We start from the raw sequence: 20,465 nt of genomic DNA on the forward strand, positions 1-20,465 counted from the left end.
TCGAAACGTGGACAACTGATTCGAATATATGAGAATGTTCTGAGAGCTAACAGTGCCATGGTTTAATGTCCGTCTCCTCCATCAAACTATAAGTTCCATGGAAACAGGACAAGGGCCACTGGGTCACCTTTATAGCCCCCAAACGTAGAAACTGCCCAGCACATATTAGGAATATGATAAATGTGAACCTAGCACTCAAGAGGCAAAATTCAAAACTAATACTGGTACACTCTGGCAGTGCACTAGAGCAGCGCTGTTTAATAGAACTTCCCACAAAAATGAAAGTGTTCTTTATCTGTGCTGTCAAATACCATAGCCACTGGCCATATGTGTTAACTGAACACATGAAATGTAGCTAGTGCAGTGAAGGGTATGGACTGTTCTTTTTATTTAGTTTTAATTAATGTAAATAGTCACATGTGACTATTGGCTACCATAATGCTGCTAAGTCGCTTCAGTCGTGTCCGACTCTGTGCGACCCCATGGACTGCAGCCCACCAGGCTCCCCCGTCCCTGGGATTCTCCAGGCAAGAACACTGGAGTGGGCTGCCATTTCCTTCTCCAATGCATGAAAGTGAAAAGTGAAAGTGAAGTCGCTTAGTCGTGTCCAACTCTTCGAGACCCCATGGACTGCAGCCCACCAGGCTCCTCTGTCCATGGGATTTTCCAGGCAAGAGTACTGGAGTGGAGTGCCATTGCCTTCTCTGTGGCTACCATAATAGACAGTACAATTAGAACCTAGCATAGTAATTAGTGGGCTTCCCAGGGCTTTATTCTTCTCAGCAGTAAAGAGTCTGCCTTCAATGCAGAAACACAGGAGACCTGGGTTCAATCCCTGGGTTGAGAAGAGTACCTGAAGAAGGAAATGACAACCCACTCCAGTATTCTTGCCTGGAGAATTCCATGGACAAAAGAGCCTGGCGGGCTATAGTCCAAGGGGTCGGAAAAAGTCAACACGACTGAGCACAGCAGGAACAGCATAGTAATTAGGAGTAAGCACTGGTAGAGTCAAATCTTCCTGGGTTTGAAGCCCGGCTCTTCCGATTATCTGGGCCAATTACTTAACCTCTCATTGCCATCCCTAAAATCATATCCTACTTATTGTAGTAACCTATTGCTATCTACTTTACAGGGCTGTTGTAAGGAATATCTGAGTTGATATTTTTAAAGCACTTAGAAGAGGGTTTGGAACATAGTCAGCTTTAATAAATGCTTATTATGTCAGAAGAAACAATACTTCAGATTCTATTAAAAAATAGCATGGGCAATTTAGGCACAAACTTGATCTAAATACAGATAAGTACAAGCTTTGGGTTGGAGTGTCCTGGATCATCAAGTGTTGCACTGTCTATACTATACACACGTTCTATTTGTATTTTAATTTCAATTATAATGAAATGTAAAATTCACTTCCTCAGTTATACTGCCACATTAGCTGGGAAAGACTGAAGGCAAAAGGAGAGGGAGTAACACAGGATGAGATGGTTATGCAGCATCATGGACTCAATGGACATAAATTTGAGCAATCTCCCAGAGACAGTGAAGGACAGAGGAGCCTGGCATGCTGCAGTCCATAGGCTTGTGAAGAGTCGGACATGACTGAGGGACTGAACAACAACCAGCCACATGCAAAGGCTTAAAAGTCACATGCTAATGGCTACTGTTGTGGACAAATGTTTGCATCCTTGTGGAAATTCTGTGGGGTTGGTCTGGAGAATATCTTTCCACAGAGCATGCATGATATGCCAGATGCTAATATACAGACTTGATATTTGAACAGCTGACCAAGTCAATCTAAAGCTGCAACCCCTACTGTTGCCCAGATTATAGCAGAAGCTGAACCATTCGAGCTCAGAAGTAGAGGAATCAGACCTGGCAAGTCCACTTCTTGTGCCCTGAATGCTAGGAGTGGAGACACAAAGGGCAGCTTTAAACGGGAGAGAACTTGGTTTTCACAACAGCCCTGAACGTTGACTTCCGTGTAAGTCTTTAGACGCAAGTTTGTTTTAGCATTTTACCTTTTGCATTCCTGAAGGAATGATGTCACAGATAAACGCGTGGTGGTTCTCCTGGCTCGGAGGAGTGTACTTCCTTGGGTTATCGCCTCTGTCTCTGCTTCGACAGCGTCAAGTTGCGTAGTTGCTTAGAGGGAATGAGGGGGAAAAAAACAGACAGTCGTGAAGGATCACAATAATAAACATATGCTTTCTATTAGAAAGTCTCCTGAAAAGCAAGCATCACATGCGATTTCAGTGGCTTTTTTTCTTCGGGGTTAAAATTGAAAATGGACTTGCTTTGCTGAATCTCACACTTTCTCTTGAACACTTGGCCTTTTCTTGTGGTCATGACCTCCATAGTCACAACCCATCTTGACAAGGTGGTTGATAACTGTCTTTGAGACTTCACTTTTGCCCTCTGTTGTTTTTCCCTGTAACTTGTGGAATTAGAAAATGTACCCTCTAACATAGAAAACAATCCAGCGACTACTTGCTGTTGACTGAAGACAAGTTTAAGCGTACTCTGCAGCAAAGTGGCTCAAGGCTCAGTCATTCACATACCTTCTTAACAGTTTTTCCCACATACTAGGAGCCCTGTGAATCCTAGAGTCCTTAATATTTTTCTCTGTCAGCTCAGTTCTTGGGACTTCTCTGGTGGTCCAGTGTTATGAGCCCTCGCTGCCAATGCAGGCGGTTCGGGTTCTATCCCTGGTCAGGGAACTAAGATCCCACAGGCTATGTGGCACAGCCAAAAGATAAGGGGAAAAAGCATCTTCATTAAAAAAAAAATCAGTTCTTAACACAATAAACATAAAGGAAACTTAAAACACTGTCATAAATCAAAAACCAGTATCATAGACACTGAGACTAGTATGGTAAAACCAAAATCATGTTATTGCCAACAGAAGGCAGCAAACTTGAGGCTACTCCCTTTTTTATTAAGATAGAAAAAGGGAAGGAGATGAGACTTTTTCCTTGATGTAGTGAAAGGGGTCAAAAAGGCACTGGGAAAAGCGAGGTGTGCAGCATGGTCTATGTTTCAGTGTTTTCATGCTATGCACAGCACCTAAAATCAATTTAATCTGCTTCAGGCCACTTGATAACTGCATTGAGGAACCATGGCTCCTCAGCTCAGGGACTGGTGGCTCTAAATTCAAAGTGGATGTTCAACCTAGGGGGACGCTCCTTTCTCCCCCACCCTCCACTGTCAGCTCTTGCCCAAATCTTGCACCTCCTGCCACTGAACATCCTCTTCAACCTCACCACCCGCACTGCCACGACTAGCCCCAGCTAAAATTTTCCCTTGCCTTGGATGAATGCAAGAGCCTGTTTATTCCTCCTGCATCAGATCTTACCCTCCTCCAATCCAGTCTCTACGCTGCAGTCTGAGCTACCTTTAAAAAATGCCCTTCAAAGCATATACATCCCCAGCTTGAAAGTATCTCACCACCCTTAGGAAAAGTTAAAATTTCTTAACATGGTTTACAAACACCCTCATCACCTTATTCAGCAGACTCTCCCTGGCTGGATTACTTTCATTCCTTAATTATGCCCAGTGCGCTCTTGATGTTGGGACTTGAACATGCTCTACCCTCTTCCTGGAAAACTGTTCTCACCACTTTTTCCTTATCTAACTCTAGTTGTCCTTCGGTCTCATCTGAGTTGTTCGTTCGTTAGGGAGGCTTTCTGGAGCCCCCTCCCCTAAAGTCAGCATCGATGACGTGTACCCACCCTAGCCTGTGCTTTTTCTTTGCATCAGAGGTAAATATCTGCAGCCCCTCCATACCCTCTGTAACTCAAGGAGGGCAGAGACCATGCCTATACTGTCTGCTGCTCTATCCCTTACAGCGTGGCTGCCCCATAGTAAGTATTTACTACATATTTGTTTTAAAGTCTAATGAGGATCAACAGGGACGAGCAACTGTCTTTCGGCCACAGTTGAGAATCAGAATGTTTGAGCTGCAGCCTGAAAGCTGGGCGAGTTTCTTGGAGAAATCTTAGTGTAGAGATTTGTTATTTCAGCTATGATAAAAATAAGCCAACGCGTGGGACGTGGTAGCAGGTTCTGGTCCTCTGTTTTCCACTGGACTCTCCAACTCCAGCCCCGTCCGTAGAGGACTGTGCCCTCTTTGCTGTTTTCAACAGAAACAGGCAGGTCAGTCTATGCCAAGGTAATTGCTAGATGCTTGGATGCTTGTATTAGTTGTCTTTTTTCCAGAAGAGAGAGTTTGTTTGAAAGGGCAATGCGTCAGCTGGAGGCCATCAGTTTTTGTTTTTTCTGGAAAAAGTATCTACCAGGTGTGCAGCCTTATCATGATGTGAAATTTGAAGATACGTATGAATCACCTACATATACGTAAGTATTCTATATATTTCTGAATGCTGTACTGTAAAGGGCACTAGGAACATACAAAGGGTATTTATGGCACTGAAGCTCTGCTGTATGGTATTGTAACGAGAGACACGTTACATGGTGGGTTTTTCAAACCCACGGAACTGTGGGGGGCAAAGAGTGAATCCTAATGTGAACCATGGTGGCTGTGTACTCGCTAAGTTGTGTCCAACTCTTGTGACCCCATGGACTGTAGCCTGCCAGACTCCTCTGTCCATGGGATTCTCCAGGCAAGAATATTGGAGTGGATTGCCATTTCTTCTCCAAGTTAGGGATCACACCTGGGCCTCCTGCACCACAGGTGGATTCTTTACCAACTTAGCCACCAGGGAAGCCCAGCGTAAACTATCAGTTCAGTTCAGTTCAGCCACTCAGTCATGTCTGACTCTTTGCGACCCCATGAATCACAGCACGCCAGGCCTCCCTGTCCATCACCAACTCCCGGAGTTCACTCAGACCCATGGCCATCGAGTCGGTGATACGTAATCTATGGACTAGTGTTAATAATAATATGTTAATATTGGCTCATCGACTAACAAGTGTACTGTACTAAGGCAAGAAGTTCATAATAGAGGAAATTGTGTGGGTGGGGTAAGGAGAGGGAGGCATACAGGAAATTTCTGTATTTTCCACTCAATTTTTCCAGTTTACCTAAAACGGCTCTACAAAAAAGTCTATCAGTTTTAAAAAGGAGAATGCAAATAGTAGTCATCACTCACAAGACCCCCCACCAAACGTCATTACCGTGTCACAGAAGAAACTGTCAACAGTTCAAACGCCAATTCTTCACAAAGTATGTGGGAAGTAGATATAATAAAATAAAATTTCCTTTACGACTTACCAATCATACATTTTTAAAATAGAATTCTCACCACACCTTCGTCTTTTGGAAGCAGCCATTTGAAAATCTGCCTCACTTCTTTCTCCAGAAACAAAACCAGAAAATTCCACTTTGGTTTGATTTTCTAAGATATGTGTATATGTATGTGTGTACACACCTATGTACACATTTAATATTTAAATGAAAAGTAGTTTTAGACTGATGAGACCACTGATTAATTGGACTGGGAGTGACCTCAAATGTAATCTAATTCAGAGTTTTTGAAGATGTATACACACACACACACACACACACACATCACCTGGGGATCTTTCTAAAGGCAGATTCTGACTCAGTAGCCCTGCGTGGGGGCCTTAACTTCTGCATTTCAGACAAGCTCCCCAGAAATGCTATTCTGTGGGTAGCAACAAAAGCTGTCCTATTTCATTTTCTCTCTTGGCCTTGACATTGGACCATATGTTGACTTGGATTACCATTCTGGGAGACCTTTCTCATTCTTGGTTTGGTAAATAACTTGGGCGATGGAAGCTCCTTGACAATTCTAAGAAGAAGGCTCCGTGTATTTGGAAGGAGGGTTTCCTTGTGGTTAGGGGCACCCTCTTCGTTGACACTTGCTGGCTTGCTTCTGTACGTGTGTGACAGCATCCTCCCCCAAACACTCTTCACTTTCCTCACCAAATTTTTCTTCTGATTTTGCTGGCTCTTGTGAAATTCCATGTCACTAACACTGGATGACTCCTCTCTGGGGACCAATACATTTTGTTTACTAAGTTGGTAGACACAGCTTCATGCCATCTGAACAAAGGAAAAATAATTTGTGTTAAGGAAATTGAAGAGTTAAAAATGAAACATTGGAATCATGAAAATCAACTGCAAATGTGAATAAATTATACAGTTCCAAAAAAGAAAACTGAAGACCAAGCATCACATCCAAAGCCAAAGCAAATACTTGATATTTTGTTGCTGAACTCTAGAAGTGCATTCTGGCCACTATCTCATTTAATCCTCAGAGATGGTAGTTTATATTATTATCTTCAGTTTACTAATGAGTAAGCTGGGACACAGAGAGATTAATTTAATTGATGGAGTATAGAATGCAGATTTTAATCTTGGTTTGTGACTGTTAGAATATATTACCTCATATTGGCAAATTGGTGATCTCATTTCAATCACAGTTTGAGATTTCTTTTTTGCTGGACTTCAAAATGTGGTTCCAAATGTGATGAGACATGAGAGTGCTTGCTAAGGTAGATAATACAAAATATATTCTCCAAGGTCCTATAAATGCTGCATTTTATGCAGAATACTGATTTAGAGAAAGTAATTATAAACGCATATTTCAAAAATTCCAAATAAATAATATCTTCATCATTTTAGTAATAAAATAGGTAATATTTTTAGTAGACTTTTATGTGCTAAACACTCATCTAAGTTCTTTCATATGTATTACATATTTTAATCCTCTTACTATTATCTCCATTTTACAAATGAGGAAATTAAAACTTGGAAAGCTTAAATAACTTATGCCCAGATAATCTGACCCCAAAGTCTATTCTGTTAGCTTCTGTGCTAAGTGAGTATCACCTGTTCCATGATACCCTTATTTACCTAATATTCTTCCTTGATTAACTATTTTGATGTTAGTTTCATCCAAAGCAATAATATCCATAAAATTCCAGGGATTTTTAAAAACCAGTCTTCTATTTCGAGATAAAAAATCATTTATGGGCTAGGACTAATCTCCCATGGACTCTTAGGAGAACTTTTAATAAAACCATCAGTTTCTACTACCATAAATACACACACACATGGGAATACAATGTAGGAGGCTCAGGAACCCCCAAGGTCATCCATGTAACCCCCATCAAGTAAAAAGCCCAGCTCTAAGCAGTTTCTGAATCTCCAAAATGTATCTCCTAGTCCCATCCCCTCACCCTCATTCCCAATCTATTTATAACATAGTTAATAAGATGATTTGCTGTTATGAAAAGAATCTTTTCTTTCCTAACCTTTTAAGTATCTTGGTTGGTTATGAATTTATTTGGTTGTATTGCCTCTCCTTTTAACCCCTATTTTTTATTGGAAGTGGAAATCTCTGCAAAATTTCATTTTGCCCATGGAAGTTCAGAAGTCTGGTCTTTGATACTTCAGGCCTCATGAAAACAACTCTTTTCTACCTATCTGAGCTATTGCTCATAAATCTGGTAAAAAAGAATACTCCCCAAATTGGAAAACAATCATCTCACTGCCTTTCCAAATTAAAATGTATTACATTTGGAGTATTCCATGCTTGTCTTCATGGTTTTGCCACTAACAAGAAATAAGAGGTATAAGACAGTTTTTAGGTTACATTAAAGAGCATGCACATGGGTAAAACATAATTAGTACACATTACAACAGCCCAAATTGCTGGAAAGGGGAATGGAAAGAGCACTGATCATGGACTTATTTTGAAAAATGCACTATTGATTTTTCAAAATAATAGTATTTGCTGTCTAAAACTGTGAGGCTGAAATATCAACTTAGTATCTACTAATTTTAATATCATATGTGACATTAAATCTCAAGTTCAGGTAGAAAGGAAAGGTTTTCCCATTACAATGAAGACTTTTCTGATCACAAAACGAGGCTTCCATCATGATACTAGATTCCCTGAGCCAATGTATATATGCTGTCTATATATGCTGTCTCTGCTCCCTCTAATCCACACGGAGCCTTCATTTCTAAATGCAGTGCTTGAAAACATGCTACTTTTTTCTAATCAGCACAGTGAATATTGTTTAATGCAAAATCCAAAGCATCTCACTGAAGAGAGAAGAAAATGAGTCCCAGTTTCCTACCTTTCAATCCCTTTCCTTTTGAATGAGTCGCTTCTCTTTCTGCTGCTGAAATCTTCGGTACTGGCCAGCTCTTTCATAAGCAACCTTAAAGCGCTCTGGAGTACATAGGTGAGGGCGATCCATTGCTGTCAACCTCACCTGCAGTAGCTGTTGTTAATTTCTTTAGCTCTTAGGCTCACAAACTACAAAACAAAATCATCCAGTGACCGAGGCCTTTTAACTCCTGGGCTCTTTGGGGGTAAAGTATGTAGGAAAATTTTTGGAAGTGCTTCCTTATTCCCTTCCAGGTGTTACAGACATCATTTGTGGGACCAGCCTTGTTTACCACTTTACAGAGGTCATCAATGATGCAGTTGACAGAGCAGTGGGAAATTCCCAGTCGTGTTGCGGACTCCAGGGCAAAGCAGATGTGAATAGGTGACCTGCTTGTCTAACCACTGCCATTTGGGTTGGTAATAAAATAATCACACACCAACTGATTATCACATTCAAATGTGCATGTCTGCATTCCAAAGAGGGAAGAACTGAGACCACCAACACTAATTCCAATGATCCCAGCTTTTGTTAGATCTTTCATGTGGAACTGATGAATGCTCTCTGTCCAGTTTTTATTTGGCTTTCTCACAGTACACCCCTTGGGCTATTTTGTAGTGATCTCTCAAAACACATGGCTGAGAAAGTTGAGCCCACCCCTCCCTTTTGACATTTGGTTTATTTCCTGGCACCCCACTCCAGTACTCTTGCCTAGAAAATCCCATGGACAGAGGAGCCTGGTAGGCTGCTGTCCATGGGGTCGCTAAGAGTCGGACACGACTGAGCCACTTCACTTTATTTCCTGGAGGAGAGCAAATTCTCGCTGGGTTGGAACTTCTCACCACAAGGTGGCAGCAGACACTAGGGTTTATTCCCATCCCCTTCTGGCCCTTTGAGTTTTTCAGTCTGAACTAACTAGAAGCTAAGAAGGAAAACTCCTGAAAAGTGTTGGGGGATATAATGATTATTGTTTTCTGTGTTTGTACTCATCAGTCATCTGGAGCTGGACTCTCAAACTTTCATGTGTACACAAATTACCTGGGGATCTTGTTAAAATGCAGATTTTGTTGCAGCAGTTCTGCCTGATGAGGTCATCGGGCCAGCTGCTGCTGGGGCTGCTGCTAAGTCGCTTCAGTCATGTCCGACTCTGTGCGACCCCATAGACGGCAGCCCGCCAGGCTCTGCCGTCCCTGGGATTCTCCAGGCAAGAACACTGGAGTGGGTTGCCATTTCCTTCTCCAAAGCATGAACGTGAAAAGTGAAAGTGAAGTCACTCAGTCATGTCCAACTCTTAGCGACCCCATGGACTGCAGCCCACCAGGCTCCTCTGTCCATGGGATTTTCCAGGCAAGAGTACTGGAGTGGGGTGCCATTGCCTTCTCTGCATTGGGCCAGAGAGCTCAACAAAATAAAAAAGGGTTACTTGCATGAGGATTTGTCTGCTCCTGGCAGATTAATCAGCAGGCACCAGAGCCCTGAGGTGGAAGGAGTCTGATGTCTTTGAAAACTTAGTCAGGGTGGCTACAGCGAAGAGGCAATGTATGTGATAAGCTGGAGAGACAGGCAGGGCCAAGCCGGCTGGATCCTACAGAACAACTGAAAGTTGTAACATTATTTTGGATCTTCAGAATAATGGAAAGTTATGAGGGTTGAACTCCAGTACTTTGGCCACCTCATGTGAAGAGTTGACTCATTGGAAAAGACTCTGATGCTGGGAGGGATTGGGGGCAAGAGGAGAAGGGGACGACAGAGGATGAGATGGCTGGATGGCATCACTGACTCGATGGACGTGAGTCTGAGTGAACTCCGGGAGTTGGTGATGGACAGGGAGGCCTGGCATGCTGCGATTCATGGGGTTGCAGTCGGACACGACTGAGCGACTGATCTGATCTGATGAGGGTTTTTTAATCATTAAAATTAAAGACAAATTAAAAATTTTTAATTGTGGTAAAATATATATTATATGCTGCTAAGTCGCTTCAGTCATGCTCAATTCTGTGTGACCCCATAGACAGCAGCCCACCAGGCTCCTCCATCCCTGGGATTCTCCAGGTAAGAATACTGGAGTGGGTTGCCATTTCATTTTCCAATGCATGCGTGAATGCTAAGTTGCTTCAATCGTGTCTAACTCTGTGCAGTTCCATGGACAGCAGCCCACCAGGATCCTCTGTCCACAGGATTCTCCAGGCAAGAATAGTGGAGTGGGTAGCCATTTCCTTCTCCAATACATTATATAAAATTTACCATTTTTAAGTGTGTTCATATTGTTGTGCAACCATCACCACCAGCATCTTCAGAACTTTATCTTGCAAAACTGAAATTGAAAACCCATTAAACAATAACTCCTAATAACTTCTCTGTCTCCATGAATTTTTCTTAATTGGAAAAAAGTATCTTGGAAGAAGTCACTACATAAGGTGACAAAATTCCAAAAATGAATTACCATGAAAATATATATCCCAATTTCTTTGTACAATAGGGACACAAGTCTGCAGTACAGAAGAAGAGCGCATAAGAAATAGGAAGGGCTAAGGAGAAGGGTATGAGGGTGAACAGCATTTTAATGCAAGCCCAGAAGGTAAGTAGAAAGCCTATAGCTGTGTATGCTTTATTCATCCAACCCGTACATTAGATAACTGAAGGGCAAAAATAAAGCCAAATGATAATTCTGTTTTGTTTGGGGGTAAATTTCAAAACTTTTGATTTCTGAATTGAATTCAGAACCAACTCTTTTTAGTTCTTGGGATAATGACTGAATTCAACAGCTCTCAACAATGAAAAAAATGTTATTGCTACATCCAGTCCAAGAGATGGCTGCACTCTGTCTGTATGAATTTGATGACACTTTTTGAGGAGTGATGCTGAAACCCAGCCTCTGTGTACCAGTGCTGAATTGAATCTCAGAGACAGAATTTTGAACTGGGAGAGAAGGGCTCTCTATTGCTTTGCCCAGCAAAGGAGGCCACAGCAAGCTAGCACTCATAAGACTGTCCCACCCTGGAGTGGGCAGAGAGGGGTCTTACAGTGTTAAAGCGACAGGGCATGATCAGCTCCTGGACATTCTTCTGAATGGTTGGTGGTGAGGTAACCAGGAGTCAGCATCATCAGCCTTCTGGTTCCAATCAGTCTGGGGTCTACATGCTTGTGGGCAGTATACAATTACCTTCTTCCCCTCGGTGGAGGTTTCTGTACCTGCAAAACAGTTCAAAAGATTGAGCTGAGAATATTATCGATAGTTCTTGGGGAAGAAATAAAGTTTCCTGACCTGTTTAATGGCTAAAGTATTATTATTTTGTCTGGCTTGACTGTTTTCCTTTCTTTCTGCATTTTTCTCACTTCTGTGATTAAACTTACTCTTTGACTAAAGCTTTTCTACAGACAAAAGGCAGGTGGAGGATGTGGCTTGGGGACTATTCTGGGAAGGCCTCAGAGGGTCCTACTGGGTTACAGGAGCTAGGCAATATGTATTTCTTCTGTGCAATGAGAATCCAGCGTTGAACAAAACAACTGGAACCCCTGCCTAAGATTTACACTCTAGCGGAGGGCACAGATACCAGACTTGTTAGTAAACTGATACAGCATTCAGACACCGACAAGGAATGCTAGGAAAAAACACTGTACCAAGTGAGTGCTTCTACCAGGGTGATCAAAAAAGACCTCTCAAGGCAGTGGTAGTTGAGGTGAGACATTTCACCTTGGAAAGGACATAAACTAGGGTCAGATCTGTGTTCTAAAGCAAAGTATTCCAAAGATGAAAAATGACCAGAGCAAAAGTTCTGAGGTGGGTGGGCACTAGGTCAGATTGGAGGGCAGGAAGGAGACCACGGTGGTGGGAATTCAGATGACAAAGGAAGGCAACCTTATGTTTCTGCTTTTAAAAAGATTGCTGGGACTTTCCTGACTGTCCAGTGGTTAAGACTCGGCACTTTCAAGGCAAGGGTGTGGATTTGATCCCTTGTTGGGAAACTGAGATTCTGCCTGCCATGTAGCATGGTCAGGAAGTTAAAGAAAAAAGAAGAAGAAAGAAAAGATTGCTGCGTGCCACTTGCAATGTGCACTGGAAAATAGTATGATGGCTGAAGAGGCAATTGATCCAGGATGGAGATGCTGGTGGTTAGGCATAGAGTGAGACAGATGTGCAGAGATTCAAGGAATATTTAGGAAGTATCATACTGAAATGAACTCGATGTCAAGTGGTGGTGAGTAGACAGCAGGAAAAACTAGACTGGGAAGTTAGCTTGTTGTAGTAGCTCAAGTCTGAGACTGGAGTGGCTTAAAAATTTTTTTTTGGCCGTGCTGTGCAGCTTGTGGGATCTACAGTTCCCCAACCAGGGATCAAACCTGTGTCCCCTGCCTTGGAAACATGGGGTCTGAACCACTAGACTGCCAGGTAAGTTCCTGGAGTGGTTTAACTTAATAGGGGTAATGGAGGTAGAGAGAAGTGCACTGATTTAAGAGTCCCCCGTAAGTCTACTTTTCTTTCCAACCCTCCTTGGGATATGGCTTGGCATCAAACCCATAGGATCACTCCCTGCTGCTGCTGCTAAGTCGCTTCAGTCATGTCCGACTCTGTGCGACCCCATAGACGGCAGCCCACCAGGCTTCCCCGTCCCTGGGATTCTCCAGGCAGGAACACTGGAGTGGGTTGTCATTTCCTTCTCCAATGCATGAAAGTGAAAAGTGAAAGTTAAGTCGCTTAGTCGTGTCCAACTCTTCGAGACCCCATGGACTGCAGCCCACCAGGCTCCTCCGCCCATGGGATTTTCCAGGCAAGAGAACTGGAGTGGGTTGTCATTGCCTTCTCCCAGGATCACTCCCTAGACATTGGTAAACGTCCCTTTCAAAAGCCAGAGCAGGGCAAAGCCTGGTCGAAACACAATCTCCCTGTTCTTAACATTATCCTTCTATTCTATCCTTCTAACAGATCTGAGATCACATGATCCTATTTAGGTAACCATAACAACAGTTGCAAAAGAGAAGCTTGTGTGGTCAGGCAGGTAAATGTGAGAAGCTGCAGGGTGTAGCAAGGAGGGGAAGCACCTTTGGTAAAGTGTGGAATGCTGGACCAATCAAATGCTAATGAACTTCAAATTGTTAAGGCTCTTCCAGCATTTAAAAATGTGGTCTGCAAGTCCTATTTAGCTTGTGGGTCACCTATTTGCTAACTCCAAAGGTCTTTTTATGTAGATTCTCCATTCAGTCAGGCAGATCTTTCCTATCCGTGGTCCCAAAGCTGATTCCCATCCTCCTCCAAGTTTTTTTCCCCCACTCCAAGTTTTAACTTAAATGTATTAACTTGCATTCTATTGCCTTTGGGCTAGTTATTGCATTGTTTTTGCATCTCATCTCTATCTGGTTTCGTACTAAACTTACCTATGAATGTGTAAATTCTCAAAAACTTGGTAAGCAGAGATTCCAGGTCTTACTTCAAATTTGGGTGTGATAAACACAGAGACTTTTGAGAGTCTCTTGGACAGTAAGGAGATCAAACCAGTCAATCCTAAAGCAAATCAGTCCTGAATATTCATTGGAAGGACGGATGCTGAAGCTGGAGCTCCAGTACTTTGGCCACCTGATGAGAGGGACTGACTCATTTGAAAAGACCCTGATGCTGGGAAAGATTGAAGATGGAGGAGAAGGGGACGACAGAGGATGAGATGGTTGGATGGCATCACTGACTCTATGGACATGAGTTTGAGCAAGCTCCGGGAGTTGGTGATGGACAGGGAAGTCTGGTGTGCTGCAGTCCATGGGGTCACAAGAGTCGGACACGACTGAGTGACTGAACTGAATTGAACTGAAACGCATAGAACAGGCAGGATGATGTACTTAGTGGTGCTGTGGTTTAGTCGCTAAGTCGTGTTCCACTTGCAACCCCATGGACTGTAGCCCAGCAGGCTCCTCTGTCCACAGGATTTCCCCCCAGCAAGAGTACTGGAGTGGGTTGCCACGCCCTCCTCTAGGGGATCATCATGCCCAGGGATTGAACCTGGGTCTCCTGCATTGCAGGTAGATTCTTTACTGACTGAGGTATGAGGGAAGCCTTTATCTTAGTGGAGTCATTTAAAAATGGAATCCCTTTGAAAATGAATGCTCTAATAAGGTGAAGAGTCCTCACTCACTCAACTCACCCAAGACTGACCAGGGCTTAGGAGGTCTTTCATGTAGAGAAATATGAATTGGGGACATTTTCCTTTTTGCTTGAGCACATCTCCTTACTGGAGCTTTTGCCCACTTGAGAGAAGAAGGTAACATTTTACAGGTCACTTAGCAAGTACTGTTCCACAAGGAAGTGTATACTGGGCACCTAGAGACAGAATGCTTCACCCAAGGACTCCTTACCTAGAGGCTGCCACTTCCTAGTGGTCTGGGAAGGCTGGGGCTGGGGCATAGTGTCTCTGAAGTGGTAAGAGGCTTTTCAAGGAAGGATGTCTTTTTTTCAGGTGCTTTTTGTATTGATTTCTGCCCCAGGTAAGTATCTGTAACTTTAGACTCATCGTGTACCTCTGAGGATAAACATTTGGTTTGCTTTGACGGTCTTTAATAACTTGAACTCTTGCGAAGTTGTCAAGTACTCTAGGCTGTGCCCCATTAGAAAGTCGGTTTCAGTTCAAATGTCCTCTCAGATGCAGCTGAGATCACTGTAGACTGGTACAAGTCCTTTGGAGGGCAGTTTGGCAACATCTACCAGCATGTGATGTCTGTATTGTCTCAGAGCCAGTGTGTTACTTCTGGGAATTTATTCTACAGAAATACTCATAGAATGATGGAAAGATATATGTAGGTTTATTTGTAAGAGCAAAAACTAGAGGCAGCCTATATGGCCATCAATAGGAGAGTAAACACTGTGTCTGTAGACACAGACATAATATGGCCATTGGAGCCATGAAAAGGAGGAGGCAGATCTGTTCTGATGTGCAAATAAAAAGATAATTCAGTGTACTATGGAGTGGAGACAGGGTGTCCTAAAACTGTGACTATAAGAAGATTCTTTAAAAAAAAAAAAAAAACTATATTCACATGCAAGCTGGCATAGGATGTACTGGAAGAATATACACCAAAGAGTTAACAGTATGTGTTTTTGGAGATTGGGACTGAAAATGGTGATAGAGCAGCAGACATGAGGAGGAATAACTAGAAGGTTTAAAGATGCTCATTTTATATACTTTATATTGTTTTTTTTTTTTTTAAAGTGAGCATGTATTACATTAAACTAAGAAATCAAACTCAAGAATTTAAAATTTAATTATCCAAATTTTAAATCATTTTCTTCATACATTTATTCACTTATTCATTCAGCAAATATTTCTTAAGTGCCTACCATGGCCAGACACTGTTCTTCTTCCTGGTGACATAGCAGGGATCTAACAGATGAAGATCCCCAAATTCATGCAGCCTGTATTTGACGTGGTGGGAGAGGAAGCTGAAAGTAAATGTATAATATGACAAAAAATAAGGAAATAATATATATAAAATTTAAAACTTTTCACCTGCAGGGGTAGGACATAATGCTATTTTTGTGCAAGGCTGGCCTGGGAAGACCTCTCTGATACGAGGACATTATATCAGGGTCCTAAAAGGAAATGAGTCCACAGGAGCTGTGTTGATCCAGGGAAGATGCATTTGGACAGGGAGTGCAGTCAAGGCAAAGGCCCCGAGGCAGGACCTGCTTGATGTGTTTAGGGAACAGAAAGGTTTATGTGGATCAAGCAGAGGGAGTAAGGGCAAGAGTGGAGGAATATGAAGCCAGATAAATGAAGGAAGACTCATCTATCCTGTGGGGCTTGGAGGCCAGCATATAAACTTGGCTTTCACTCTGTGTGAGATGAAAAGCTGTCATAGGATTTTGAGAAAAAGCATGGTGTTACCTGACTTCAGTTTTAGCATGTTGTCACCTCCACTTCGAGTTGCTCAATCCTGTAAAAGGTACATGTTGCTATTTTCTAACATAACCCAAAGAACTCCTGAATTAGCATGACTGCTGTAACAAATTATCACAAACTTGGAAGTACCTTAAGACAGCATAGATATATGACTTTACAGTTCTCCAGTTAGAAGTCTGGCATGGGTCTCACTGGGCTAAAATTAAAGTATTGGCAGGACTGGATTTTCCTCTGGACTCTCAAGGGCTGTACCCATTTCCTTACCTCTTCTAGTGTCTAGAGGCCACCCCCTTCCTCCGCTGGTCACCCTCTTCCTCCACGTTAAAGCCAGTAACTTACATCTTTCTGACCTTTCGTCCTATCTCCTGATTCTCTTTTTCTGTCTCCCTCTGCTACTTTCAAGGATCCTTTTGCCTACATGGATCTGAGCCAGATAACCCAGGTCCATCTCTCTATTTCAAGATCCCTAACTTAATCTTGTTGGCAACGTAACCACTTTTGCTATGTAACGTAACATATTCAAAGGTTCTGGGGATCAGGAAATGGGTATCCATGGGGTGGGGTCATTATTCTATCCCAGACCCCAAGCATTGTATTTTGCTAAGCAACCACAGTCCCCACCCCAGGATACACATACATCCCTTGTGGAGTGCAAATTTCAGCTATAGAGAAAAAATTGAGTAAGACTTTGACATGCTGTTCCAGAGGGAAATCAATGAACAGAAATTAAAATTTTCCATCGACAAATTTCAGGGTTCAGAAACTTTCAGATAATTTCTTAGACGGGAGGCCTATATTGTGGCCTGAAGGACACCTTTGAAAGCAGAAGAGAATTTGTCAATATAGGAAAGAGGATAGTGGAGTATCAATGACTGGAGGGAAGCCTGCAAACATATTTAGAAACAGGTTCATGAAATAACTGAGTCAAGAAAGTCTCCTTGGATGGAGATTAAAAGAAAAAAGAAAGCAAAAGAAAGAAACACTAATTCTCCAGCACTTTGGCGCTAGAGGGCACCATCAGACAAGGTGCAGGGGCTGACGGAAGGAATTAGGCTTGCGTGCACTGAAATGGTGAGAAGCAACCAAGAAACGGGCAGGGCACTGAAACCGCCTCCTTCCTCCTCCTGGAAACAGCAAACCTTCTATCTGGCTGAGAGAGCCCGGGGTGATAGTGAAGAACCGTTAAAAGGCCCTATTCATCACTGTGTAGGGGCATATATATATATACATACATGTTATCTTACTGTAAACGGCCACTGGAATGTCCTTTAAGTTTTATTGCTCATTGCAAAAGATGACACTACAACAGTACCTGGCCTGCCTCCTTAGCACTTAATAATTGTGCTAAGCACTTAATAATTAATGACCAAGTAAACTGCAATAGAATTTTAATTTGAGAGTGGAGAAGCAACAGGACCTGAATTCAGGGCACTGTCTTTGCAAAGTGTTTGAGTCTATCCTTAGTCTGCATGCGTGCGTGCTCAGTCGTTTTGACTCTGTGTGACCCTATTAACTGTAGCCCACAGGCTCCTTTGTCTATGGGATTCTCCAGGCAAGAATACTGGAGTGGGTTGCCATGCCCTCCTCCAGGGGCTATCCTTAGTCTACCTTAGCTAAAATCTTCACCATTAAGAAGAGACTCAGCTGAAATTCAAGGGCAGCAGAAAACACACAGGACGGAGGAAAAGAAGGAAAGATAGGAAAACAGAGCTGAAGTAGGTCGGCCCAGTAGGGCATATAATGACGTTTGTCTCTGAATGTACTGTGATTTCGAGCACTGAGTAATTTCCTGGCACTGAGGGGTTAGATAGAAGTCATGTGAAACAATGTCATTTAGGAAACTATTTTTGTTCACATTTCATGCATCATGTCTAATAAAACATTATGAATCAATGTGAAAGAAATCCTACATCTCTCATGAGTGAATGGCAAATCTTTGTCAATAATCTAACTTACTTATCTCTCTTTTTTTATCTTGTCCTTGTTTTTTATTGTTTTAAATTTATTTATTTATTATTGAAGGATACTTGCTTTACAGAATAAATCACTTCTCTCTTAAATACAGTGATCTGCTCCCTGACTTGGTTTAGCCAAAGAAGCTTCTTATCAAACAGCTTGGTTTCCAGCTTCAGAGAAGCTGTTGGTTTCCACCTTCAGAGAAGATGAGTTGCTTGCCCAGGGTCACAGGCCCAGTTAAGAGGCAGACCTGGGATGTGAGTCAAGGTCTGTCTGCTTGGTTTAAAAGTCCACTCCTGATGTGGTCCCTTCTCCTTTCTCCCTAGAACTAGAGCTTTTTGGTGAGGGCTTTCTCAAAATTTGAAATTTGAGGACATTTGTCTTTCCCAATTTCTACCCCAAAGAACTTTACTCTGAATCATGAACTCATCTCTATCATTTAAAAATATGTGATTTGGTTCCATCAAAATTTCAGGTTCCAATCTTTATACTCCTATTAGCTGTGTACTTTTAGGCCAGTTGATCTCTCTGTGCTTTAGTTTTCTTATGTGCACAGGGACATGATGATAATCCTACCCCTTGTTCTAGCGCTGTTGTGAGGATTAAACAAAAAAATCATATGGGACTTCCCTGTGGTCCAGTGTATGAGACTTTGCCTTCCAATGCTGGGGGTGCAGTTTCAATCCCTGGTTGGACAGCTGAGATTCTGCATGCCTGGCAGCCAAAAATGCAGAACATACACAACAGAAGCAATATTGTAACAAACTCAAGACAGACTTACAAAATTTCTATGAAGGAGTGTCCTATAAATGGTCATTAATATGATTTATTATTCATTCAGCAAATACTCTCAGGTATTCTTATTTAGTGTCCTGAATAGACACATTTCTTGTACTTTTCTGCAAACTTTAAGTGCAAGGGGAGTCACACGAGTGACAGGAAATTGGAACATAATGTGTCTAGTGTGATGGGGTGGCATGGAAACACTGAGAATAAGCATCTAATCCAGCCTGGGTAGGTCAGGGCAGGCTTTCTGAAGGAAGTAATATTTAAGGGGCAACCAAAGGATGGGTAGAATTTGAGGGAATCAAAAAATGTTTCAGAAACAATTTATGTAATTGTCCAGAGATGGTCAAGAGAAATGGAAAGCAGGTCAGGATAACTGGAACAGAGAATGTAAGGAGAGTTGTTCAAATGTAATATGAGATCTGGTGACTCAGATCTCAGATGGTAAAGAAATTGCGAGGAATGCAGGAGACCTGGGTTTGATCCCTCGGTTGGCAAGATCCCCTGGAGAAGGGAATGGCTATCCATTCCAGTATTCTTGCCTGGGAAATCCCATGGACAGAGAAGCCTGGCAGGCTACAGTCCTTGGGGTTGCAAAGAGTCGGGCACAACGAAAGTGCCCGACTTAACACTTTCACTTTTCAATACAAGAACTGTGCAAGCACAGCATCCTCACAGGACCCTCTGTGTTGTGCCCTCATGCTCTTTTCTTACAGAAAATGACCATTGCAATAATCTTTACATTTTGATGTATGTTATAAAAAATGATTATATCATATGGTCTTAGTTTGGATTTTCCTGGAAGCAGTACCCAACAGAAGGGTTCCGGTGCAAGCAGATTTACTTGGGAGATGATTCCAGAAAAACATCAATAAGGGGATATGGAAATGAGGAGTGGAACCAGCCAGTAAAAGGCATGTGATCAAGCCTGTGAGCACTGAGGGCGACTGGAGCTCAACCCCCCTGGGACTCAGGTCTCCAACGGAGAGGTACAGTTTGAGTTACTGAGGATGGGGAGGTCGAGCTGTTTAACCACCAGGTCCCTGCTGGCCGTCGGTGGAGGGCTGCTTCCAGGAGCATGAACTCTCTGGCCCTCTGTGTCACCCTGAATTTGGGCCACGCTGACAACCTGGCAGAACTAGAAATGCTCTCAGTAAGTAGCCCTGTGCATGGAGAAGTGGGTATGGACCGAACGGAGGCAGGGCCCTTAGCATCTGTGAACATTTCTAAACAAGTTTGGAAGCAAAAAGAAAGAAACACAAATAGCAACCCTGCCTAGTAGATGATTCTCCACAACCCCTCTCCTTGTTGTACATCTTGTGAGTGAAGGTAATGGCTGCCCGTGTCTGCACTATGTTTTCAATGATGTTTATTTACTTTTAAGTTTTTTTGCAGCAATAAGCTGGACATGTTTATTCATTAAACTATCACTTAATTTAAAAAGTGCATAGAAAATAAACATGTTCAAAAATTCCTTTTTTAAAAACAACCATGTACGTTTTTACATTTACATTCAGTCTCTCATGGACAGCTTTCAGCGTTATTCTTTTAAATATTAAAGTATTTTCCTTCATCCCTGTCACAGGGAGTTAACACCAATGGACTTCAGATATACTCCCCCCTTTTTTTCTTCTTTTTCTCTAAGCAGAAGTTTGGAAGAACACAGGGGGTAAAAATAACAATAACAACAACAAAAAAGATCTGTTATACGTGGCAAAGTTGTCAATAAAGGCCTTA

General features: G+C 42.4%; 1 protein-coding gene across 1 annotated transcript in view; it reads right to left on the reverse strand.

Annotated features, from left to right (window-relative positions):
- The window catches only part of C22H3orf49 (chromosome 22 C3orf49 homolog), a 144,702-nt gene that overhangs the window by 2,873 nt on the left and 121,364 nt on the right, over positions 1 to 20,465 (reverse strand). The window contains 9 exon segments of the mRNA XM_070776391.1: positions 2,019 to 2,038; positions 2,041 to 2,142; positions 5,704 to 5,997; positions 6,000 to 6,025; positions 8,071 to 8,112; positions 8,114 to 8,252; positions 11,127 to 11,295; positions 15,425 to 15,526; positions 15,972 to 16,020. Of these exon segments, the coding sequence (XP_070632492.1) occupies positions 2,019 to 2,038; positions 2,041 to 2,142; positions 5,704 to 5,997; positions 6,000 to 6,025; positions 8,071 to 8,112; positions 8,114 to 8,193 (564 nt within the window). The 5' untranslated portion in view covers positions 8,194 to 8,252; positions 11,127 to 11,295; positions 15,425 to 15,526; positions 15,972 to 16,020.

This window comes from Bos indicus, chromosome 22 (assembly GCF_029378745.1).
Source record: "Bos indicus isolate NIAB-ARS_2022 breed Sahiwal x Tharparkar chromosome 22, NIAB-ARS_B.indTharparkar_mat_pri_1.0, whole genome shotgun sequence".
NCBI classification, from domain to species: Eukaryota; Metazoa; Chordata; class Mammalia; order Artiodactyla; family Bovidae; genus Bos; species Bos indicus.